The 26,595-nt window shown below is 40.1% G+C and overlaps 1 protein-coding gene across 1 annotated transcript in view; it reads left to right on the top strand.

Moving 5' to 3' along the window:
- CSMD1 (CUB and Sushi multiple domains 1) overlaps positions 1 to 26,595 on the top strand; it is a 2,093,217-nt gene that overhangs the window by 1,850,681 nt on the left and 215,941 nt on the right. Inside the window, exons 43-46 of the mRNA XM_075063712.1 lie at positions 8,266 to 8,443; positions 10,661 to 10,806; positions 12,207 to 12,287; positions 12,660 to 12,773. Of these exons, the coding sequence (XP_074919813.1) occupies positions 8,266 to 8,443; positions 10,661 to 10,806; positions 12,207 to 12,287; positions 12,660 to 12,773 (519 nt within the window). The remainder of the gene's footprint in view (positions 1 to 8,265; positions 8,444 to 10,660; positions 10,807 to 12,206; positions 12,288 to 12,659; positions 12,774 to 26,595) is intronic.

Below are 26,595 nucleotides of genomic sequence, written 5' to 3'. Positions count from 1 at the left end.
ATAACATCACATGCTTCACTATTGGGGTGGGGGATCACATTTGGGATCTCAAAAATGCAGAGGAAACTGTCACTATGAGACAACTTCTATACGTCAATCTTCTGGAATTTAGATCGGAGAGAAAGGCTTGCCTATATCTTTTATCTCTAATCAGATCCAAGTTAGTAAAGATAATGACAGACAAAGTGGCAGGAAGGTATTGTATCAACCAACAGGAAGGAATATGTTTCCCATTTCTCCATGCTGAAGTGATAAAGCTCTGTAATTGGTCCAGAGCCAACCAGATAGTCAGCTCAGCTTCTTGCCTCTCCAGTATTTAGAACGCCATGGCAGATGACCCAGCAGACATTTCTTCCTAAATTCTGAGTGGGAGCTAGATTCTTGAGTCCTCAGCACATAGCATGGAGGTTCGTAGAGACTGATCTATTTGGCAGAGCAACCAATGCAAAATGCATCGGGTATCGCTCCGGAAGGGGTCTTGATCCCCATTCAACTAGGAGACACTTTTCTCATCTCATGGGTCTTCTCTATGCATAGCTATTGACACCATTATTATTGAAGATTCTCAACAAGATTGCACCAATGCAGCTGAGACAAGTTTGATACCCCTTTCTAAAAAAACTCATCTCCTGCCCTCCATGGGGCTTCTGATCAGTCCTTGTTTGCTGACTCAGGATGCTGTTTGAACATTGCATCCCAATCTGCAATTTCTGAAACTCCAAGCATGGTTTCTTGATAGTTTTCAGGAGTAGAGATACTCTGTTCATCAGAAGTATAACACATTTTATTAAATAGTAGAAAAAAATTTAAATGAAATAGTTATCTCCATAGTGGAAACTGTATCATCTTTGGTGTAACCGTTGTTGGATCTTGCCAACTCACTCTTCTCTTCCTATGTTATTGGATTACCTGTTGGAACTGAAAGCACTGGGGCTTTGTATGAATGCCATTATGGTCAACTTAACTGCAATAATAGCTTTTCACTCATCCATAGAGGTTTTTTCAGTCTTTTCACCACCTCCCTAGGTAACCCATTCCAGTGCTTCGCCACTCTCCTAGTGAAAGTGTTGCCTAATATACAACCTAGACCTCCCCCACTGCAACTTGAGACCATTGCTTCTAGTTCTATCATCTGCCACCACTGAGAACAGCCAAGCTCCAGCCTCTTTGGAACCCACTTCAGGTAGTTGAAGGCTGCTATAAAATCCCCCCTTACTCTTCTCTTCTGCAGACTAAATAATCCCAATTCCCTCAGCCTCTCCTCGTAAGTCATGTGCCCTAGCCCCCTAACAATTTCTGTTGCCCTCCGCTGGACTCTGTCCAATTTGTCCACATCCCTTCTGTAGTGGTGGGACCAAAACTGGATGCAGTACTCCAGGTGTGGCCTCACCAGTGCCGAATAGATGAGAGTAATCACTTCCCTCGATCTCCTGGCAATACTCCTATTAATACATCCCAATTTGCTGTTGGCCTTCTTGGCAAGGAGGGCACAGTGCTGACTCATATCCAGCTTTTCATCCACTGTAATCCCCAGATCCTTTTCTGAAGAACTGCTGCTCAGCCAGTCGGTCCCCAGCCTGTAGCAGTTCATGGGATTCTTCCTTCCTAAGTGCAGGACTCTGCACTTGTCCTTGTTGAACCTCATCAGATTTTTTTTGGCCCAATCCTCCCATTGTCATTCCAGAAGAGCACTAGCTATGTCTATAGCTTTACTTAAAGACTTACCGTTTCAAGACACAGAGCAGCAACTTGTCCCCTGTTCATACTTTTTGTAATATCATGCCTTAATTCCAGCTTCAAGATCAGATGCTGCAGTAGGCAATGCAATTCTCTCCTCTGTATTGAACTCTGCTCCAAACCTTAGTGGGGTACTGCTCAGGAATCACCTGAAGTGGAGCACTCACAGGGACAATACTTAAAGAAGAGGTTATTCAACTTGTGCAGTAACTGGAGTTCTTTGAGCTGTGTGTACGCTTCATGTTCATCACTTACAGTAAATTTACAAGTGAGTTCATGTGGATTTAGTTATACATTTTGAGTGCAAAAAGGGGAGGAATGCATGTATAAAATGGGCTGATGCTTAGAATTTTTTTTCCCCACAGTTCTCGCAAGTTCCCTCAAAAATAAACATAATTGGATGGAAGTGGCATTGACAGTTTAAGTCAACTGAGTTTATATTAGAAACCCAGTTATGCCACACTCTGCAAAGTTTCCTTTTCCCCTCAAAAAAACAACAAAAAATCCACATAAAAAGCAATGTTGGCCTCAAAATTGGTTGGTTAAATCTAAGAGGTTAGAGCTGTTTTCTGATGTTTTTGAAGTGACTCAAACAAAGGAATCAGAGAATTATGACACCACAACAACAGAATGTTCCCCAGGATTAAAAAACTTCTAACATTTTATTTGTCATTTTATAGTAAAAAGTGGAAAGAATAGAGATAAAATCTAGGTTACAGTATTTGCTTATGTTAGTTATGATTGAGTACATACAACCAAAATTAAATTGCTAAAAAATAAGATTTGAAATAGTGATATCAGAATTCACCATCAGTTTTGATGAGTTTATAGTAGGATGCCAAATGAGTACTGGAGAAACAAGTTGTCGTCTTCTGTTTTACATTTGTCTTATTTTATGTTTATAGCCTTTTGTCCTTGCAGAGAGTGCTGAAAATATAAACCGTTTGCTAGGGAGTCTTATCAATGGGGAAACATTTGTTTTTTTGTTACCAAAAGAAGTTGTTTGTGATTAATTCCTTTGATATATATGGGGCTGGAAGTGGAAAAAGTGGATGTGAGGAGCAGCGCACTGAGGGCAGTGCAGAAGGGAGGGAGAGGAGCAAAAGAACAGGTGTGAAACAACAGAATCCTGGCGGGAGGGGCAGCACAATGGTGACATTCCTTCCCTTCTGTAGATGTTAAGAGGCTCATTAACCTACTGCTACATCTATTTACTTTCTGCAAGTCCTATGAGGCTTGTTGGGGACCCTCCTAGCCTTAAGAGGGCTTTAAGGGCCCCTCATAACCAGCCACCACTCACTGGAAACCTTTTGGAGCCAACACTCCTTTCCAGGTTTGTCAGGCAGTTGGCAGTTCCAGTCTAGTTCCTCAGAGACAAACAAGCTTTCTAAGGCATGCAGGTTTGGGAAGGATGAGGTTACTTACCCCATAAGGAGTGGAGCCGGGGGGAGTTCAAGATCCTCTTATCACAGGCAAGAGGAGGGATGTTGGGGACCCCTAAATCTTATATGGCTTGTCAGAGTGTCTTGTGAGCTTGTCAAGACGAAGCCCTACTTCTGTGCTGCAGTGGCATTTCTGTCTAGTGGACCACACAAGATCCACAGAGATTGATGTGGCCATGCCCCCCATGATATATTGCACACCTCAAACCCGCCCACACACACACACCGGTGTAAAGTTACACCAATAAAACCAGAGGCCTGATTAAGATTAAAGATGGTAACTTTTTTAAAGCAAATAGTAAATTATTGAAAATTTGATTTTTCGGGGTACCAACACTGTTTGTGAATTTGAGTTGGATTCGGGAAATAGTGTTAGCCACAAAAAAAATACTAAAAACAAAAATTTCAGAAATATCAAAACTTTAGTTTAAAAAATGTTGAAATGATTCATTTAAACTGAATATCAATTCAAAATGATATTGTACAAATTAAATGTAAAATCAAATTGATGTTTAATTTGGAAATATTGTTTTTCTTTGGGGGTTGGACTAGATGACCTCCTGAGGTCTCTTCCAACCATAATCTTCTGTGATTCTATGATCACCATTCAAAACATTTAATTCTAACTTAAATTATTTTTTGTTTTTGTTTTATTGTTAGAGTGTAAAATGAAAAAAAATATCAGTTTTTATTTTAAATGAACTGTTTTCTTTTTGTTTTTCGGTTCAGCTACCAAACAACTCCACTCTAGTTAAGACCTTTTCCTATATAAAGGGCTCCTTTCTCTCATATCGTCTAAAGAAGAGTACAATAATTGAATTAGACTGATTTACTAACTCAAACTACTGCCATTTTTATAGTTGCTGAAAATACAGGCTATTATTTCTCCTTAGTTAGCAGGTTGTAATACTTTCTGTAATACTTTGAAAAAGACCACAGTATCAGCTGTGTATATCATGTTTATAATATTATATTTCTATTAGCTATGATAGTTTATTGACAGATCTGGGTAACAAGAGTAAAGGTGATCTTTATTGAGCTAAAGCTTAGTCTGCTTTATAAACGGTGACTGAATAATGAAGACAAAATAATAATAAAAAAAAGTTTTAAACCAGAAAGCATAGTATCAAGGTCTTTTTCCCACTTTGAACTTTAGCGTCCAAAAAGTGGGGACCTGCTTGGACCCTTCTAAGCTTAATTTCTAGCTTAGATCTGATAGTGCTGCCACCAGCCAAAATATAGTGTTTGGCACACTTTCTGTTCCCCCAAAACCTTCCCTGGGGAACCCAAGACCCAAACCCCTTGGGTCTTAAAACAAGGAGAAATAAACCATTCCCCCTCCTTTCCCCCTCCCAGACTTTCCCCTCCCTGGGTTACCCTGAGAGACTACACTGATCCAAACTCCTTGGATCTTAAAACAGAGAGGAATTAACCTTCCCCCCCCTCCTTTCCCCCCACCAATCCCTGGTGAGTTCAGACCCAATCCCCTTGGGTCTTAAACAAGGGGAAAAAATCAATCAGGTTCTTAAAAAAGAAAGCTTTTAATTAAAGAAAGAAAAAGTAAAAATTATCTCTGTAAAATCAGGATGGAAAATGTTTACAGGGTATTCAGCTCATATAGACTAGAGGGACTTCCTCCCCCTTAGCCTGAGATTAAAAGTTACAGCAAACAGAGGTAAAAATCCTTCCAGCAAAATACACATTCACAAGTTAAGAAAACAAACATAAGATTAATCCGCCTTTTCTAGCTAGTATTTACTATTTTGAACATGAGAGACTGTTTCAGGAAGATTGGAGAAAGACCTGGTTGCACGTCTGGTCCCTCTTATCCCCAAGAGCGAACAACGAACAAAAAAAACAGCACAAACAAAGAGTTCCCTCTACCAAAATTTGAAAGTATCTTGTCCCTCGATTGGTCTTGTGGTCATGTGTCAGCCAGGTTTACTGAGCTTCTTAACCCTTTACAAGTAAAAGAGACAGTAACCCTTAACTATCTGTTTATGACACATAGAAAAGCATAACCTATACATATTTTTAGTATAAAACAAGTAATGTTTTTTTAAAAAATATATAGCTAAAATGTAACTTAAAGCATTCTACTCTTGCAATTATATTAGTATCAGGAAATATATTTGAACATAGCAATCTTGCAAGCTTTCTAAGCTCATTGAACCATCAGAGGCAGGAAATACTGTGGAGACAGCAGACCAGATTCTCTCGACCAGATGGTTTTTGCTTAGCATAAGGCTGGAGGTCTGGCTTTCAGTTATCTGTATGTAGCCCCAATCCTATGGCTGTCAGAGTCGGTCTTCTTCCTTTGAGGGCTACTTAAGCAACTAGGAATCAACCAGAAGAAAGGGCATTTAACCAAACTCTTTTACATTGGGCAAGCCAACCAAGGGTACTCTCTACTGACCAGATCCTCCAGCTGCCCTAAAATCACAGTATTTTCAAACCATACGGTGAGTGAGACATTATCCTCCCTGTTTCTTCCTCCTACGTCCACAATAAAATGAATTAGGGTGACCATATTTCCCAATGCTGAACAAGGGACACCTAGTAAAATTATTCATATTCAAGCAAGTTCAATGGCAATCTGTCAGAACTATGTAGTACAAACATTCAAATTAACATCAAGTTGACTGGGCCCCTGTTAAAAAGAAATACTGCTTAGCTGGATTCTTTTTATTTACCTTCTTATCCTTAAGACTTTAGGGTTCACACATGGAGAGGTGATATACACACACTCCCGTACACCTCTCCCACACGGGATGTGTGTGGGTGTGATCGACCAACCCGATCCTCCTGCCTGGAGCTCTCTGCCTTCCAGGCCTGGCTGGGCCCTTGGAACTGACCCATTTTCTCCTGGTACCTAGCACTGTGTCTTCCTGAGGCAACACGTGGTGGGAGGGGACGCAGGGTCACATGGCCTCCTCCCCAGATTTCTGCTAGGGTTCACATCAGAATGTGGCTAGCAGCAGCCTTTCCACACTGTGCATGAAGGAGGAGACAGGAGCTGCTTCCTGTCGCAGTGGAGGAGGGGGAGAGGAAGGGATGACCTGGCTCATGTCTTTGCAGAGTTCATCTCTTCTCTCTTCCCGTGCCCTCTGCCTTGTACTGGAAGCAGCTTATCCTTTCCTGCCCACACTGTGTCAAAAGGCAGATAACACTTCCAGGCTTCTACTGGCCACCGACATAACCCAGCTGCCTCCTACAATACAGGCAGGAAGGGGTTAAGCCCTAAGGATGCACTGTACACCAGGGCCCAGGAACCTGATTGCAGGGGCTTCAGCAAACCTGGCCAGAGAGATGGCTCAGCAGTGGAGGGTGTCTAGGGGACAGAGCTAGGGGAAAGAGAGTGCTAAGCCGCTGCCCGGGGAGCTGCTATGGAGACTGCAGGGTCGGGGGTGAACAGGCTGGAAATTGCTTCACCACCACCACTCCACAGCTTAGCTGAGAGGCTTCCCTGTGCCAGCGCTGTGCGGGGCTCTGGCACACGCAGGACTTTGCTCCTCCTGGCCAGCGCACCGGACCAGAGTGTCATGGGCTTTCCTGGGGCTCTGGCCCAGCCAGAGGCAGTGGGGAAAGGAAGAAACCTTCTGGCCAGCCCATTGATGAGCTGAGCGTTCTGACCAGGGGCTGGTTCTCCACACAGCACTGGGAGTGGAATGTGCCCCGCTGGGGGGGATGTGGAGGAGCCAGTGGGATTGGGGAGGTAAAGGGGCAAAGCAGGGAGAGGACAGCGAGAGGGGGAGCATGTAATGGGCTGATGGGTGAGCTGCAGAGGCAACACATAACTGGCCGCTACCTGGCGCCTGCCTGCACTCATCAGCCACTGCAGAGTGCAGCCAGCACTGGCTGAAAACAGGACAGGGAATGAGGCCCGGCTGGCTGAAAGCCAGCATGCAGTGGGGGCTGTGCTGATGGGCCAGCAGGGAGAGCAGCCTGCCCCGCGTGCTGCATCTTTGCCCAACCACCAGCCTTGCATACCCACCCCTGTCATCAGCCACGGGATCCTCCCACTGACCAGTGAGTGGGTGGCTGTCGAGCAGGGATCTGGCCAGCAGTAGGACCAACCAGTACTGATGGGGGGAGAAGACATAAAATACAGGACAATTTGCCCATTTTTTTTTTAAAAAAGTGGGAACACATGCAGGAGGGCTTAAATACAGGCCTGTCCCTTTAAAAACGGGATGTCTGGTCACCATAAAATGGATTGACTCTGGAAAGAGATATGTCCAGCTCTCCTGGACTGGAGGGAGTGTCACTGCAACTCAGGATCTATAAGGGTGCAGATGTATATGAAGGGTAGAGAGGAATATAGAGAACTTTTTATGCCTCTTGCATATATATGTACACCCCACCAAATAAAACGTGTAATTAAACCTCACTCTTAACCAAACAGAAGGCACAATTCTAAATATTCACTGCCTTTACAGAAGTCAAACACACTTCCATGTTACAAACTCGCCTTAGAATTTCATTGTGCCAGTATACGCGAATTTATGCCTGTATCTTCATTTCATTTTGAAAAATAAAAGAATAACGAACATACAAACTTCGATTAAAGAATGGTAATTTATTTATTAAAGATAAATAAAGTGTGTTTGGTGTTTGTAGTGGTAGTGGAAGCACAATCAGTGCTTAACATTCCTTGGGAATTCTGTAGTTGTTCTGTTCAAGGTTCCATTCTGGGGGAGGATGCTTTTTAATTGTGTGATGGTCTGTAGATTGTGTGTTGTGGGTGTTTCTTCCCTTGATTTCCAGAGATTAAGTACAACAGGAAAAAATATTTTTTAAAAATGTGTCGTAACTTCATTTAACAAATGCTGTACATAAGCAATTGTTTGAACAAATTCTGATGAGTTTTAAGCAACATACTATGAAAGACATCAGGAATAAGTTATTTCTTAGAAATATAAATAATCTTATCACTGAAAGTCACCCAACCAAGGAAAATTGTTCTCGTAAAGATTTTGATTATTTTGTTCTGCAGAATCTTTAAAATTTTGATCTATTTTTCTATTCCATTTTAACTGCAATAAATTTATTCCACCTGTAAATTTTTTATTTGTTTTCTTTTCAGCTCCGTGTGGCTATAATGTAACCTCTCAGAATGGTACAGTTTATTCCCCAGGATTTCCAGATGAATATCCAAATTCAAAGGACTGTACATGGCTTATTTCTGTCCCTCAAGGCCATGGGGTTTATATCAACTTTACCTTACTCCAAACTGAACCAGTGAATGACTACATTGCAGTTTGGTATGTGACTGTTCAACATAAAATAATTGGTGTCTGGTTGATTTGTCCTTGACTTTGTGTCTGTAGCTCTGACTTTTACTTGGTGTTCTCTACAATGCAATATAGGTTCCAAAGACCGAGAGTAGTTAAGAGTAAGGTTAAAACAAAAATGGAACATAAACTAACTGCATAAATGGATAGAATAAGTTCCACATAATACAGCATTCTTGTAGTAATGCTGGTCACAGGATATTGGAGAGATCAGGTGGGTGAGGTAATGTCTTTTATTAGACCAACACAGAACTTGGTCCAGTAAAAAATATTACCTCACCCCCCTTGGTGAAGGGGGGTGATAACAGTTATGTTTGTTTTTTAATTGTTATTTTTGGTAATCTGACTTTTAAAATGAAAAATATTAATTAAAATATAGTGTTCATGTTAATTGGAAAATAATGGATATTTATATCATGATGCATTGGGCAGAGGAAGGAAAAAAAATCAAAGCCCCTTTAGTCTCAATTTTTTAGTTCCTCTTCAAGTGCTTGCCTCAATCCGTACTTCCAGTAGTCGTCATTCACTGTCTGCTGCTTCCAGAGAAGATGCAAATGTAGGCAAGGTGGTCCAACTATCCCTCTTCAGAGAAGATTTGAAATCTCATCTTCTGGGGTAACAGCTTGGGTGTCCACAAAAGCTCATGCTCCAAAACGTCTGTTAGTCTATAAGGTGCCACAGGATTCTCTGCTACATCTACAATGTAATGACATATGCAAGCACTCAAAGAAGAAAAAAGGTTACTTCTCATAACTGTTGTTCTTCAAGATGTTTTGCATATTTCCATTACGCAGTGCACCCTCCTTCCCCAGCACATGGGAGTCTAACATTAGGTTCCAGTGAAAGAAACTGGAGGAGGGGTGGAGAATCTCTATCCTTTATATCCTCACTTGCAGCACAAGGAGCTTGGAGATAGGTGGGGGTCACCCCATAAGTACTGCTAGGCAAAATTATCTGGCACATGCCCACCGTATGATGGACATATCCAACACACCTCAAAGAACTACTGTTGCAAGAAGGTAAATAAAAGTGGTTGGTTTTATTTTAATTTTATTTATTTATAGTTGTCATTAGTGGCAGCATGTATTTATGTTAGGATGGGGTAATTTTCAAAGCTGGTACTAGAATGAATAGTGATAAATGCATTAAACACACTTGACAAATGACACTGTTTAAAAGATAGTTCATGTATACTCTGGTTTTATATATATAATAGATTTGGCTGCGATCAGGAGGTTCACTTGATAGGCTTAGGATAGACAAGACATGAATTAATGCACTGGGTTTTTTTCTGTGAGAAGTTGGACTGAACTCATCATAGACTGAAGTGAGCAAATATCCTTCTAATCTAAAGATAGTGAAAGGGCAGAAGCTAAATGATTTGTGGAGTATAGTGTAGTAAAGTACATATCACAAAAGCTTCTTGATTCAGCTTGGGTTCAGCAAGTGTAACCTAGGGAGGGCCCACAAAAGAAGTGTTCTAGAGGTTGGAAAGTGAAAACAGTTGTTCTGTTAGTTGTTCTGACTTTTTTAGCTGAAATGTTTTTACATAATGATACTCAAAATGAAAGTAGCTTAATATTGTGTGTGTTTGTGTGTGTGTGTATATATATTTGGTGTCTGTCCTGCTGTTGTGAGATGCAGAACTCTTATTTGATTTCTGAGCACATGTCTACAGCAGTTGGAATGAATGGCAATCATGAACAAAAGTGTCATCCTGCAAACTCTTACTCCCTTGATTGTACTGGAACTACTGGCATAAAAAAGACTTGCAGGCAATAAATGTATCATGTGATTTCAGGAGTTCTCCAGATATGTAAAGTGGTTTGTTTTTCTGAGGTACAACTGATTTATATGTGAAACATAGGAAGGGAAGGAAAGAAATGGAATCGAAGAGAAATGTAGAAAACCTCAGGATTCTAAAGGTTCTTACCTATGCAAAAATTAAAGTGACTATTGCATGCACTTTTCCCAACCTTCTCTAAAAGGGTCAGGCTTTGACATTAGAAAAAATATTCAACATTGCCTTCATAGACTGAATACAGATGAAACAACCTCAACCACAGTAGTTAGGATTAACTTGCTTTCTCAAAGATTTAGCCTGCTGTCAAAAGAAAATAGATCGTTAATTTAAATTTTAATTATATAGGTTTTTACTAAGACTACTTTCTTTCTTTTGGTCTCTAGGGATGGTCCTGATCAAAATTCACCTCAGCTGGGTGTTTTCAGTGGGAACACAGCTCTTGAAACAGCTTACAGCTCTACCAATCAAGTCCTTCTCAAATTTCACAGTGACTTCTCAACCGGAGGGTTCTTTGTCCTCAATTTCCATGGTCAGTCTGCTTCCTGGGAACATATAGTTTTGCAGATCAGTTTGTGGATTTTATGAATATTTCCTAACCATGATGTCCTTATTGAGAAAAATTAATCATGCTTACTTGGCCTGCTATTTTAATGTAGTAGTGCAGATTTTCATGCACATTTTTTTGAATTCTTTAGGTCTGAATCTTACATTTTTGGACAAACTGAACTCTAAATAGTAAATGTTGAACTATTTTGTTTTTCATATTTTGTGGCAAAATTCTGGCCCATCTTTTATGCAAGAGTTCACTTATTTGGGTGTAACTAGGTTCTGTACCGTCTCTGGTCATCCTCACAGTTATGTGCAACTGTGTAATGGAGGGTTTGAACACTAACTACTCTCAGGGCACATAAAGATACTCAGAGATGATAGTACCTCATATGCATGCTTTCCCCTTCCTGTCCTTAGTGGCTTTTTATGGATCTCAATCCACCTTTCTCCTTGCACAATGCCTGCAGAGGTGCAGTAACTCACACATCTGTCACAATTAGGGAGGTCTGAGGATTAATTCCCATTATGATTTATTTGTTTGTTTTTTAACTTTTGTAACTTGACAGGTGGGGGAGGGATTCAGAGGATATAGGGAGCAGCTTTATTCTTAACTGAGCTTGATTTCCATGGAAGGAGAGAGATTAATATGTGTAGTATGTGCATTCCTATCCCTAGCTGACATCTTTATTTTGGAGATATTACCCAGGATTATCCTCGTAGGCTATCAGAGAGAAAATCAAGCCCCAAATGTTCAGTAGAGGTAAAGACAAACTAAGTGCCCAAAGCTACAAACATGTTAGTAATTGTAATGCTCATTTTCCCAATGGGACTGTTCAGAGCAGTAAATACTATGGCCAGCAGGACATGTTTCCTGAAATTGGATATCCTCCAAAAATTTGAAGAGCTGACAGAAACTAGTTTAGAAGGAAATGGTAACTATTTCACATTTGTTTTTTAATAACTTATTGGTGGCATTGTATTAGTAGTCATCTGGCTTTTTTGTTTGTTTTTGCTAAGTAAAACATATATTGAGTCAAATTCATCCCTGATTTCTCCCAGTTGTTTTAATCCAGAGATGAGCTGGACTGACTAATGTGTATGAGATGTATATTTTTATATTGCTAACAGACATTTTTCATATTGTTTTAGAAATATTATGAAAAGTCATTAGATGGGTAACAATCATGTTTTAACTGATTTGTTTAGTTGTAAAAATTTAGATCCAGATATTGCAATTTTGACTGTGCATGGGTTTCGGTGTGAATCCATGTGGGCACACAGGTGCCCATGCACAGTCAATTGTAGGATGAGGGTGTTAACTTCCGTTATAATAAATTTTATTAATCTAATATTTAATAGTATTTAAATTTTGTTTTGTAGCTTATCAACTAAAGAAATGCCAGCCTCCACCAGCAGTTCCACAGGCTGACTTACTTACAGAAGATGATGATTTTGAAATAGGTGATAAATTTGTATCTCATTTTCTCATAAAACTCATGCTAGCACACTTGGCCATTACACAACTTTCACTTAAAATCTAGTTAAACCATTACTACATCTCATTCTCCTCCTGAGTACATTTCTAAGGTATCTCCAATGCTTGAAAATATAGTACAATATGGAAATCTTCCCTTTATTCCTTCTGTCCTCTTCCTATCTGACAATATGAGATTCATATTTCAAGTTTTCTTCTCCTTTTACATTTCTACATTATACAGTAACTATATAAAATAATGTATTTTAAGGGGAAATATCACATATTTCACTTTGTAAAAGATAATATAGATCATACTGAGGAGTAATTAAAAAGAGTCTGTCATTGATCCTTTTCAGGAGATTTTGCCAAATACGAGTGTCATCCTGGTTTCACCCTGGTTGGAAATGACATGTTGACTTGCAAGCTGAATGCACAACTGCAGTTTGAGGGCTCACCTCCATTTTGTGAAGGTAACTCTGTTTTTGTTTAGACTGTACATCAGATTCATTGAGCATTCTTTTTCGTTTTCCTTTATCCTAAATGGAAATCTAAGCCAGATTTTCGAACACTTTAATTTCCTGTGGTTTCCATCTCTGTTTAATATAAATGTTTCCAGGTATTCCCTCAGCGGATAGTTCAGCATAGTCAAGGAAACAGTTTTCAAACCTGAGGTCTGATTATACACCTAAATCATTGTTTAGGAACCTAAATAAAAATGGCCTTATTTTCAAAGGTATTGAACTCCTGTTATTTCCTTGTTTTATGAGTGACTATACTTAATCAAGTGTTGTTATTGAAACATAAAGTATAAATGTATTAACATGACCTAATGTGTGTTGCATCCCAGAGGAAAATATATCTTTGTTGTCTTGTGAATGTTTAAGCACGTGTCCTTAATTTAAACATTCGCAGGATAACCAATAAAAGGTTCACCTGGGTTTTCTCGATTATATTTCATAGGATGTGATATTGTAACATTTTTAAAATGTGTTTTAAAAATACTTGTGGTAAATTTAAGCATTTACAAGGAAACACTGACTATCTTTTGATAATTCACATTACATATGAATGTTTAATGTGTTTAAAATTTCAGGATTTAAGAATGTACATTAATTAAATGTGAAAAAAGTATAGGTATATCTCCCATCTATTTTTGTATATTCACACAAAGAAATATGAAAATATCTTCAAAACCTGACAGGCAACAACTTCATATTTATGATGACTATTCTATAAGCAAAGTTTTCCAGGATTTGTGGGGGGATTTATGTTTGTGTGTGTTTGTTTTTTACATATTTGATGGGAAAAATATTTACAAAAATGTTGAAACAAAAAGGGCTAAGAAAAATCAATATCATAATCATAAAATTCCTTCCTTGATCTCCAGCAAACTTGTGAAATGATGGTCTGTAATGGAAGAGAAGCTGTCCCTGAAATTTGAAAATAACTTTAGTTTGGGGGAGATTGGAGAGCAGTCAAAAATCAAACTTTTCACAAGAAATTAGTTGTAACTTTTTCTGGGGAGGGACTGTCAGCCCTCCATAATTTCAAAGCATATGTTATTTACAGTGGACGTCACTGAAAATTATAATTTATTGTGATACCATATTAATACTTCTCTGTATATGTTACTGAATGTTACCCCAGTTTTCACAAAATGATTACTGAGCACTATGAACTTGCTAAAGACATCTGACTACAACTGTATTAATAACTTTCACATGATAAACATTAACTTGTCCAAGTATCTTTGGTCCTCCTGTAAAGGAAGTAGAATGTAGGGCTAAGACCTCTACACGTGTAGGGATGGTGTCCACTGCTTGCACAGAAGAAGCCATGCTCTCTGCGGCCCTCTATGAGCCTGGCCAATCTGCCACTAATAATCATGGACTTTTGTTTTTCCAGTACTCATCCAGTTGTATTCTAAATATAGAAAAGATAATATCAACCTCAATACTGCAGTACTGCATTTGGTTACATTTTAATGATATTCACTGCAGAATGTTATGTAAATAAAAAAGCTATGCATCAAGTTTTCACATTTATATCAATGTCACATTAGGATTTACATCAGGATCATATTAGATACTAGTGTGTATGCACTCACACACAAACTCTGTTAAAAAGACGTTATTATGGTGGCAATATTAAGCACTCAAAGGTTAGAAAATGCCAGAATTAAGGTTACCAAAGTAATATCTTAAGTTTTCTTTAAAAAAAAAATTTTTGAATACCCTAAAACTCATTGACATTTCATCATATGACAGCATATTGACAGTCAATTGAGTCATCAGCATTTTGTTAGAACCTTTATATCCACCACACAGACCTCTGCAACTTGAGCTAAGGGTGTAACCGACAGCAGTAATGAATTGTCACTCTCTGTGGACCAGCACTAGATAGGGATGAGAGACACTTAGCCAGTGGATTGCACAGATATTTGCTGGCAGCGGAGAACTGGTGAGATTCAGGATGTCTATTCCAGATTCGGGAGGGCATTATGCTTTGATGGGCAGAGACTCTTCTTCCTGTCTCCCTCTTCCTGCCCCTGTCATAAACAGATAGCTAACGGTTAATGTTTCTTTTACCTGTAAAGGGTTAACAAAGGGAACCAAACACCTGACCAGAGGACCAATCAGGAAACCGGATTTTTCAAAGCTCAGGGAGGGAACTCTGGTGTGTTGTCTTTATATGTTTCTGTTCTGTGTTTGTTTTTCTCTCGCTATGAGGGTGAAGCACGCTCTTTTTCTATATCAAGCTTAACTTCTACCTCTTCTGTACCCCTAATTTGTGAGTACAAAAGAAAAAGCAATATGGTTTAATTGTAGTTTTGTATTTACAGTGTTGGTAGTTGCTGGGAATGTTTAAATTGGATATCTTTTTTGAAATACAGTGTTATTCATATATTCTTTGAAGCGAGAGAGCCATAGGATTATGCACTTGATCACGCGACATGTCATGATGTTTTTCTTGGGTTCTTTTTATGTAAAGCTTACTTTTAAACTGTTGGAGTTCTTTCTCCTAGTTAACAGGCGCAAAAGGCTACTAGGATCTCTGTGCAGGAAGTACGTCCTCTCTCAGTGGAAAGACTGGGGGGGGGAGAAGAAGGAGTGTGAAAGAGCATATAAATTAAATCAATCTCTGTTTCATTGTGCTTGACGGTTTGTCTCTTTGTGAGAGAGAGGGGACAGGCTTCTTGTATTGTAATGTATAGAGATGGTGCATCAATACCTCAAGTTAGCCCAGAGAGGAAAGTCATGGTGGAGTATAGATATGGGAGAAGGGAAGTGGTGTATTTTCTTGCCGGTAAGACTCGGAGCTTCTGGGTCTTAGGGGTCTCTCCAGGGAAGGTTTGGGGAGACCAGAGGGGGCCAAAACCCTGGAAATTTTGGATGGTGGTAGCGAGATAAGTTCCAAGTTGGTAATTAAGCTTGGAGGTTCATGCTAAGCACCCAGATTTTGGACGCTAAGGTCCAGATTTGGGACAGAGGCTTATTACAGCCCCCCCCAAAAAACCCTTAACCCCTTCTACCTTATCCTTTCTCACTTGTCTATTTGCCAGTCCTGTTTCTTCCCCATCCCAGTCATCATCCCAGTCCCATTCTTCTCACTTAGCCAATCCCAGTCTCCACTTCTCAGGCTTCCCATCCCAGTCTCCTTGCCTAGACATGCCTTATCTCCCTTTCTGGATTCCCCATCCCAGAGTCTCCCGGCCCCCAGTCTGTCTGTTCCCCTCCTGGCCTCATTCTCCTTGCCCATAAATTCCCAGTAGCACCCTTGTCCACAGTGTCCTTATCCAAATTTAACATCTCCACTGGCCTTCAGTCACACACCCTCCTGACCATGCTACCCATCCTCACTGGCTCCCAGACATCCTCCCCTAGGCTACTCATTCAACCTCAGCCTCCCTCCCCTCCCCTTTCCTGTTTCCTTTTCCCAATCTCCCCCACTGCTGGCTCCCTGTCCCAGTCTCTTTGTCCAGACAGTGCCTGTTCTGCCCCTGCAAGTCAATGCCCAGTTTCCCCCTCCTCTAGTCCCCAGACTCCAGTCTCGTTTCCTTCCCCCAGGAACATTAGATTAATCTATTCTTCTCTTCTCCTTCATGTCCCTTCTGCATTTGAATCAAATAGGTTCCTCCTCTATGCCATGTAGGCAAAGCAAGGGGTCACTGGGAGCACAGGAGAGACAGGATCCTTGCTTTCAATTCTTCTGTCCGGACCTGGTCTTGGCACAGCCCTCAGCAGCCCAGAGCTGCAGTTGCAGATAAAGTCCTGCTCAACAGAAATGGAATCATCAGAGATTTTAGCTGTCTAGCAAGTCTCTACTGAGTGTGTGTGAACTCTGATTTTTTTCAGAGGCTTATAGGTTGTCCAAATTTATGTGGATTGATACAGGAACAACAAAAGACAAATCTCTGACATACAGGCTATCACTCTACCAAATTTCAAATCCCTTCTCCAAAGCACAGAAGTGCTAGAGCTTCTCAAGAAAAAAGGTTTCCAAAATGTTTAACTTGAGAAAAACAATGTATTTTTCCCTAGGCTTATTCTCAGAAATGGCTGGATTGTTTTGGCTGAGGTAGATATCCAGCATATACAATTTCAGCCTGAACAGTTAAAGTTTGGCAAAGTTGTAAAAAGTTGTAAAAAATTGAAAATGAGTCTTTCAATGGGAAGTGTCAAACAACCTTAATAATTGGAGGTGCTATCAGTCCCCCTATAATATGTGTGTGTATTGTTGGGAATATAACATGGGAAAGTGAGTCACACATGCACCAATTTAGACTTAATAAACTTTTACCTTTATTTATAAATTTTCAGACAAAATGATTGCCACTTATAGTGTCTGAACATATGTTTATTCCAGATGATAAACCAATAAAAAAGAAAGAGTAGGGACCTAAGTTATCAAATTATGGAGTACCAGGAAGTTCTCCTGGGTTTCATGAGGTTTGTTGCTGCCTCTGATTCTTCAGACTCATTCCTTCCATTTCTGGTCTAGTATATCTCCAATTTTGGTCTCACTCACCTGACTCCCTCTGCATATCCACATTACAAATTCATTAGTGTTTCTCTAATCAGTGTTAAGCATTATATTCTGCATAACCAGTACAATACATAAGGAATATTGCTTTCCCTACTTACAATTGTTGACTGATATCGTTTTAAATGTTGTCTATTTATATAAAAAATACATGAGAGATGGATCCTGAGTTAATTTGGAGCAATTGATAGTTTGAGGTGTTTTTAAAGGGCAATTTTGGATGTAGGCTCATTTTTAGTGATTATTCATGTTAAGTTTATATGAATCCATTATCCATCAGTTATAACATCTCTAAGAGAAATAATCTTCTCCATCAGGAGCTGTACTATTCTGTCTGATTGTATCCTCCTGAAAAGAAGGGTTCATGCATAGCTGCTCACTGATAAAATCTTCTCCATCAGTAGTTGCACTTCTCTACCACCACGTGTTCTTCCATCACTGCCTTTAGCCAAACTTTTGCATACACCCCTTACCAAATTACCATCTCTCAACGCAACTACCTATTAGACCAAGTACTGCTGTTGGGATAATAATCTGATAAAGAGGTGTGTGCAAATAGATGGAAGGCAGGAAAAGTTAAGATTGCTGTGCATAATTCATGGTGTACGTCAGTGTAGTATGGTGAGAGTCCATAAGTTGGGGAGTAGAGGGTATATACTGTTAGGTTGCTTAATTTTTTTTATTTCCTTGCATTGGTGGGTTTGTATTAAGCATGTTATACGTGTAGTATAGGTTATATGTGTAGAGGTGAACAGTGAGGTGGAAAAATTTGCAGATGGCACAAAATTGCTCAAGATAGTTAAGTCAAAAGCTGACTGCAAAGAATTACAAAGGAATCTCACAATACTGGGTGACTGGGCAACAAAATGGCAGATGAAATTCAGTGTTGATAAATGCAAAGTAATGCACATTGGAAAACACAATCCCAGCATAATAATAACGCATAATAATGGGGTCTAAATTAGCTGTTACCACTCAAGAAAGAGACCTTGGCATCATTGTGGATAGTTCTCTGAAAACATCTGCTCAAAGTGCAGTACTAGTCAAAAAATCTAGCACCTAATTAGGTAATTAGACAATAAATATCCTAATGTCGCTATATAAATCCATGGTATTCCCATACTTTGAATACAGCATGCACTTCTGGTTGCCCCATCTCATAAAAGATATATTGGAAATGGAAAAGGTACAGAGAAGGGCAACAAAAATGATTAAGGGTATGGAACAGCTTCTAGATGAGGAGAGATTAAAAGACTATCATTCAGCTTCAAAAAGAGATGACTATAGAGGGATATGAAAGAGGTATATAAAATCAAGAATAATATGGAGAAAGTGAATTAAGAAGTTTCATTTACACCTTCACATATTACAAGAACCGGGGGCACCCAATGGAATTAATAGGCCAGAGATTTAAAACAAACCAAAGGAAGTACTTCTTCACACAGTGCATAGTCAATTTGTGGAGCTCATTGAGAGGGGATGTGGTGAAGGTCAAAAGTATAACTCTGTTAAAAAAAGAATTGGAGAAGTTCATGGAGGATTGATTCATCAATGGCTATTACCCAAGATGGTCAGGGATGCAACCCCAACCTCTGGATGTCCCTAAGCTTCTGACTGCCAGAATCTGGGAGAAGACAACAGGGGATGGATCACTTGATTATTACCCTGTTCTATTCATTCCCTTTGAACCTTGTGGCAGTGGCTACAGTTGGAAGACTGGATACTGGCTAGATGGACTATTGGTCTGACCTAATATGGCCGTTCTTATGGTCTTAAGTAACTCTTTCAGAACAAAGGATTTTTTTATATTGCTCCTTTGACACAAGTATCCAATTCTGACGTAATGTTGCCCCTCAGCCATGCAGAAACAGACATCCAGGGCTTTGAAGGTCAACATCCCAGTAGAGGAGAAATCAGTGGCTTGGATTCTTCATGTATTCTAAGTATAAGTTACTGGTACTTTATTTTCACATATACGCCAATCCTGAAATGAGATGGGCAAACAGGATGCAGGGCAATCCCTTCTTCTGGGAATCTCAGCTTGACAACAATGCTCAGTTTCCAGGGAGAACTCTGCCTCAATTATTGACTTTAATCAGAGCCCAAGGCAGACAGCAAACTCTCCTTCTGTTTTCTCTCTTCACGTTGTGTTGCTTATATGGCTCACAGTGGCTTTAGCTGACCAGACTATCTGGCCCCAGTATTTTCAGTATATATAAACACACAAACCAGTGCACCAGGAAGTACATAATGAAAGCACCTACATTTCAATCGACAGAGGTTGTTTTTAGAACAGGATGAACTGTTCACATGTGAATTTCATTAGCACCTCATTAGGCTGCTTTTTTTCCTTTCCTCCTTTTTTTAAAAATAATAATAAAGCCCTGTGAACCAAAATTCTGTTCCAACTTACACTTTAATTGTGTTATTTAGTCAGTACTAGATTTGTCCTGAGGTATTAAATGTTTTTGACAGTCAGCAAGCAAGCAGTAATTGCACCAAAAATCCAGCTTTTGTTTTGAGTTTACAGTAATAGCAACAACTAAACTCTTGGCCATTTCAATAAAAACACAAGAATCTGAAAAAGAAAGTAGAAGATTCTTATTAAAAACTACAGAGATGTGAGGAGCCTCTGATAATGGTTAGTCATCTGTAAAAAACAAGAGAGTAGCTGGCTTTCTACAATTCTTGCAGAAGTTGTTGGAGCTATTGGCTCTCTCTGAGCCCAGCAATACTTGCTCTTTCTTTGTAGTCCTTTGAGATGTTGTAGATGAATCTGTAGTTGACAGCTTTCCCCTGACGTGTAAACAGATTTGGTCATTTTCTTGCTTTCTCTATAGTCTTGTTAAATGCAATTCAGGTATATTGGTTTTAAAAGTTACCCACAATTATTCATTACAGTTCTTGACTGTTTTACTTATCAGCTCTTATATATTTGGTCAATAAAATAAGTAAACATGGTTATTGTTTTTATTTTTATGTAAAATATGTTGTAATAATTACATTATCTGGAGTAGGCGTGATGATTCAGACAACCAAAACATTCTGTTGTAAATTGGACTTTTAACGTGAGCCAAAGTGGATGCATCTCTGGGGAAAGAGTTTTAGACTATTCTTTCTTGGAGCTATTGTGCATTTTTTAAATCAGAGATTGCTACTGAAGAAACATTCAGCTCAGATGTAGTGAAGCCTGCAGTGATTTCAGCACTTTTGCACTATAGGTGGGAATTGCTCTTGGCAATGGTATTAAAAAAATAACTTGAAGTAAGAAAGAGAAAAAGTGGAGAAAATTAAGTGAAAATATGTTGCACTGTAATATATTAAATCAATGTGCAAACATACACTATTAAAATTCATATTATACAAATGTTCAAACTGAAATAATTCTAAATTACTGTGGATTATAAACTAAAATTAATGTTTTCTATTTTCTTTTTTCTTGTTAAAAAAATATTTGTATAGCACCATAAATGTAGTTGCTATTTAGGGACAAAACTAAAACATGTTCATTCACTCTGAAGAACTTGAAATCCAAATAATAAAGGTGAGACAAACGCAAGACAGGATTCATATGTTCATAGGTGTTCAGGTCAGAAGGGACCATTGTGATCCTCTGTCTGACCTATATAATACAAGCCATAGTCCTTCCCTGAATAGAAGCTTTTCTTAAGTAGATCATATCTGTTAGACAAAAGTCCAATCTTGATTTAAAAATTGACAGAGATGAGAATCCTTCACAACCCTTGGTAAATTGTTGCAATGGTTAATTTACCCTCACTTTTAAAAATAGTGTCTTATTTTCAGTCTGAATTTGTCTAGGTTCAAACTCCAGTCACAGGATCTTGTTGTGCCTTTGTCTGCTAGACTGAAGAGTCCATTGTCAAATTTGTGTTCCCTATGTAGGTACTTATAAATTGTGATCATATAACCCCTCTTTCTTAAAATAAATAGATGGAACTATTGATGATAGATTCTCCTATTGTGTTTGATGGATGAGTTACAGTCATTTATTGTGGGTCCTGAGATGAAACCAAAGGCCAGTATCAAACGTGCAGTCTCATCCACAAGTGCTACAGGTGAAGACAGTTGAATCAGATGAATGTGAGCTGCCTTTACCCTTATGCCTCATACATCTCTTTTTGATTACAGCAGTCCATAAGCTCTTGAAATCTTTCAGTGTGAAGTGGCAGAGCTGATATCATCAGATCTTGTCATGGGCTAAGAGCGCCAAGGTGTTCATGTCAACATTTTAAGATTGATGGTTGGTCGCAGAGTGTCTTTGTAATGTTTTCTTGGTCTGTCCCTAAAGTGAGTTCTGATCTGTAATTCTCTGTGAAAGACAGCCTTCATTTTCCACTGTCAGACAAACAGACCACATGATCACACCATCTCAGCTGTATTATCACTATAAAAGCTTCAGGGCCTGTGATGTTGCAGCACTCAAGGACGTCGGTTTTTTGCAAGAAATCTTTCCATTTAATTCCCACTATCCACAGTAGACATCATAGATGAAATTGGTCCAAGTATTTTATGTGGAATTGATAACTAGTTCATGTATCATAGAATCATAGAAGATTAGGATTGGAAGAGACCTCAGGAGGTCATCTAGTCCAACCTCATGCTCAAAGCAGGACCAAGACCAACTAAATCATCCCAGCCAGGGCTTTGTGAAGCCGGGCCTTAAAAATCTCTAAGGATGGAGATTCTACCACCTCCCTAGGTAACCCATTCCAGTGCTTCACCACCCTCCTAGTGAAATAGTGTTTCCTAATATCCAACCTAGACCTTCCTGACTGCAACTTGAGACCATTGCTTCTTGTTCTGTCATCTTTCACCACTGAGAACAGCCGAACTCCAACTTCTTTGGAACCCCCCTTCAGGTAGTTCATAGAATCATAGAATATCAGGGTTGGAAGGGACCTCAGGAGGTCATCTAGTCCAACCCCCTGCTCAAAGCAGGACCAATTCCCAACTAAATCAACCCAGCCAGGGCTTTGTCAAGCCTGACCTTAAAAACCTCTAAGGAAGGAGATTCCACCACCTCCCTAGGTAACCCATTCCAGTGCTTCACCACTCTCTGAGTGAAAACGTTTTTCCTAATATTTGAGCCAGACCAGGTCTCGAGGGAAGGAATTTGCCCTTCCTGCCAATCTGGGTCTGTGGGATAGGGAAAATTCTCACTTCATTGCTTTGTATTGTGGTGGCACTGGCTGCTCCAAACGAGATCAGGGCCTATTGTGCAAGGGGATGTATGTGCACATTGAGAGAGGCCCAAAGATCTAAACAGACTTGACAGATGCAGAGTGGGAGGAAAAATTCAGAGAGAGGAATTGACTTGTCCAAGGTCACCAGCTGAGCAGGATGAGAACCCATGGCTCCTGAATCCCAGCCCAGTGCCTGACCTGCCACACCACGCTGCTTCCCCTTAAATGGGCAGGGCACCCTGTAACATTGGTGACCTTTTTGACAGACATTCCTATGGTGCTCAGATCACAGTAGCCACCATGGGCTGCTATCAAATCCCCCCTCAGTCTTCTCTTTTGCAGACTAAAGAAGCTTAGTTCCCTCAGCCTTTCCTCATAAGTCATGTATCGCAGTGTTAGAGGAGGGTGAGCATGATGACAGTGTGGTAAATATCAATTTTTGTTTGCAGTCTGACACCCTGTTCATTTCAGAGACCATGCTGAAATTTTCCAAAGCATAGCTGGGTGCACTAATGTACTTTGTAAGATCATCATCATTAATGGAATCTTGTGAAATGACACAGCCAAGGTAGCAACATTTTTCAATGACTTTGAATACTATATTGTTAGTGGACACAAATTGAGAAGTTGCAGTACTTTCTGGTTGAGACTGGACCATGACTTCTATCTTTAGGCTGATTATTAAGGAAAAAAAAAACATTTTGCTTCATGTGCAAAAAGAAATCAATGAGAAGCTGAATGTCCTTGAGGATATGGGCCAATAAAGCACAATCATCAGCGAACAGTAATATATGAACAATTGTTTTCAAAACTTCTGTCTTTGCATGCAAATAATGCAAATTCAGGACATCTCTATCTATATGGTATTGCACATAAATGCCATAATCAGTGTCTCTGAATGCATCTATTAGAACTGCTGTAAACACAATGCTAAATAAAGTTAGCACAAGAACACAGCCTTGTTTTACTCTACTGGTAACAAAGAGTTTTGAGAAGCAGCCATGGTCAAGGACATGAACTGCATTCCTGCAAGGAAAGATTTAATAATATTGACAAACTTTTCATAGGAACTGAACTTGTGGAGGACTGTCCACAAGCCATCTCAGTTTACAGAATCAAAGGCCTTAATAAGATCATCAAAAACTACATATAGATCTTGATTCTTCTCTCAACATTTCTCCTGAATTTGCCAAAGTGCAAAGATTACATCTGAAGTACTATTCCCAGCGCATTGGCTTTCAGGCAGTATCTTCTCTGCAAATTGGTCAGTTAGCCAGTTTAGCAAGACTTGCTCAAGTATCTTTCCTGCAGTAGCAAGGAGCGAGAGGCCACAATGTTTACCTCAAGGAGTGTACTTGCCTTCCCATTTGTAAAGGTGAATAGTGTTGACAACTTTAAATTCCCATGACACAGCCTCCTTTTCCCAAAACTTTCAGTAGAGGTTATTGAGCTTCCTGATCGGCTCATGGCCCTCGTATTTGAAGATTTATGCAGGGAATACAACCTGGACCCACTTCTTTGATGTTTGATATTTGCTTGACAGCTTTCCATACTTCATATATGTTCAGTGGAATTGAGAGTTGGTCTTGAATTGGAAATTGTTCAAGATCATCAAGCACTGTTGCTGACATTGTGGTCAGGCAGTTCAGAATGTTATTAAAGTGTTCAGCCCATCTTTTCAGAATTTGTCCATGATTGGTCAGCAACAGCGACTCATCTTCATTCCAAGGTACAAGGTCTTCAGCTCATCAGAAAACCATTTGAAGTCTTTTTGGTCTGCCGTTGATTGAAGATACTCAACTTTCATTTTCCATCAGCTGTTCTTCAAAGATTGAGCTATAAATTATGTTAAGCTAAATAGACGGCAGCAGTGCAGGAAATGGAGAACATTAGGATTATTGATGATGAGAAGAAAATATTACTTTTAGAGATGGATTTCTAGAATGGAGTTGAAGGAACTGATTGGCAGAAAAAGAGAGGGAAGAAATTTGAAGCATAGTGGATTCCATGATAACGATCTGAGGTGAAATCCTGGCTCTACTGAAGTCAATATAGAAATTTCTATTGACTTTAGTGGGGACAAGATTTCACCTTTTGAAGCAGAGTGAGGAATGGGAATGAAAGGAGAAGTAAGCCAGAATGATTGAGTAGAGCATTGACATGGGGATAAATCAAAGCAGATAGGTAGACAGGCACAATTATAAAGGGCTTTGTAATTCAGCATATAAACTTCAAATGTGACAATTAAACTGAGAGAAAACATTGGAGATATTGAATGAAGAGGTCTGTTGGGTTGGAGGTGTGTGTTTGCGAGAGAGAATTAATTTAGTAGTAACATTTTGGTCAGAAGATAAAATAGTTCATTATGGACAAATATGGAAGATGGTAATTTCCTGTCTTCTCACACAAGTTGTTTGCTTCGTTAAGTATGTTTTGTTTTCTCTTATGGAAAACGACATTACTTGTTGTTATTCCTAGCCCAACTAGACCACAAATTTTAGTCAATTTAAAACAAAATATATATTTTTCTGGGAAAATATTAAGATAATAATTTAAATTTTATTTCTCCATATTTTTAGTTTCTCTTCACCTTTCCTTTTGTGAGTCTGAATGCAAAATATTATTTCATAGAAGCATTTGTGTTTTTATATATTATGGCAGAAAAGATTGCTTGAAGTAAGGGTGCTTAAGAATTTCCATTGTAATCCCCCTTTTTAGCTGTTCAAAATGATCTGGAACTTTCACTTATGTGTCTGAAATTTTCCAGGAATTTTGAGGCCTGACTTCTTCTTGAAGATTAATTTTATTTGGACAGTTTAAGTAAAAATGGTTCAGCCACTTGGGAATAAGAGGAAAACAAAAGAAATACACTTTCTTCTTCAAGTGCTTGCTCATATCGATTCCGTTTGTCGGAAGATTTTTACCCTAGCAACACTCGATGGATCGGCTGGGTCACCTCCTAGAGTGGCGCCGCCATGGAGCCAGATATATACCCCTGCCAACCCAACGGCCCTTCAGTTCCTTCTTACCAGCCGCGTCGGTCGTTGGAACAGTGGAGTGCGGCTTAGCTGATCTCCACCTCCCTAGCTACTCGTAGTTCTTTTATTAATTCTTGTGTATATAGTTATAAATTCTATAGTTATAGTTAGTTTTATTCATTCTTTGTTATAGTTAGTATATATAGTTGAGAGGGGTTCGGGGATTAGCCCCTTCCCCGCACCCGGTACCAGGGCCCATGCCCGATTCACCGGGCTTCAAACCGTGCTCGACCTGCCACAGACCGATGCCAATGGGAGATCCCCACGACTCTTGTCTTAAGTGCCTCGGGGAATCCCACCTCTCGGATAAGTGCTGGATCTGTAAGGCCTTTAAGCCCAGGACAAAGAAGGAGCGGGACTTTCGTCTGAAACAGCTCCTGATGGAGGCAGCTCTTACTCCTCCGCCCCTGGCACTGAGCGCTGGGCAGTCCGCATCAGGCAGAAGCGTCTCTTCGGCACCGGATTGAGCCGGTACCACTAAGGCCCCTCTGCACCGACCGGCACCGGCACCGATGTCTGCTCGGCACCGTTCCCTCTCTCCGCGGGTTAAGAAGCATAAGACTCCTGCGGCTTCCGTGCCACCTGCACCACAGTTGGAGCATCTGCCTAAGCCGGACCGCCCGGCACCGACACCTGCCACGGCACCAACAGCTTCTGCACCGTCGATTCCAGTCCCGCAAGGGCCGTCAAGTCCGGTGCCTGAAAGCTCCCCGGTGCATGCCGTGGTTGAGCTCACAATTCCCTCCACGCTGGAGACCTTTTCTATGGCAAGGGAGCTGATCACGCTGATGGAGTCCGCGCTGCCTCAACCAGCAGCACCGCCGGTGAGGGTCATTCAATCAATAGCCAAGCCTGCCCTGCTGAGGCCACCGTTTGTCAGCACCGTCGAGAGGCACCGATCACGATCACGGTCCCACCAGCGCTCTCGGTCCCGTCGCTGATCCCGATCCCAATGCCACTCGCAGTCCTGGCACCGCTCTCCATCTCGGTACCAGTCGTACTCGCAG

The sequence above is a fragment of the Chelonoidis abingdonii genome, chromosome 3, assembly GCF_003597395.2.
Source record: "Chelonoidis abingdonii isolate Lonesome George chromosome 3, CheloAbing_2.0, whole genome shotgun sequence".
NCBI classification, from domain to species: domain Eukaryota; kingdom Metazoa; phylum Chordata; order Testudines; family Testudinidae; genus Chelonoidis; species Chelonoidis abingdonii.
The sequence above is the reverse complement of the archived record's forward strand: the minus strand, read 5'-3'. Positions and strand labels throughout refer to the sequence as shown.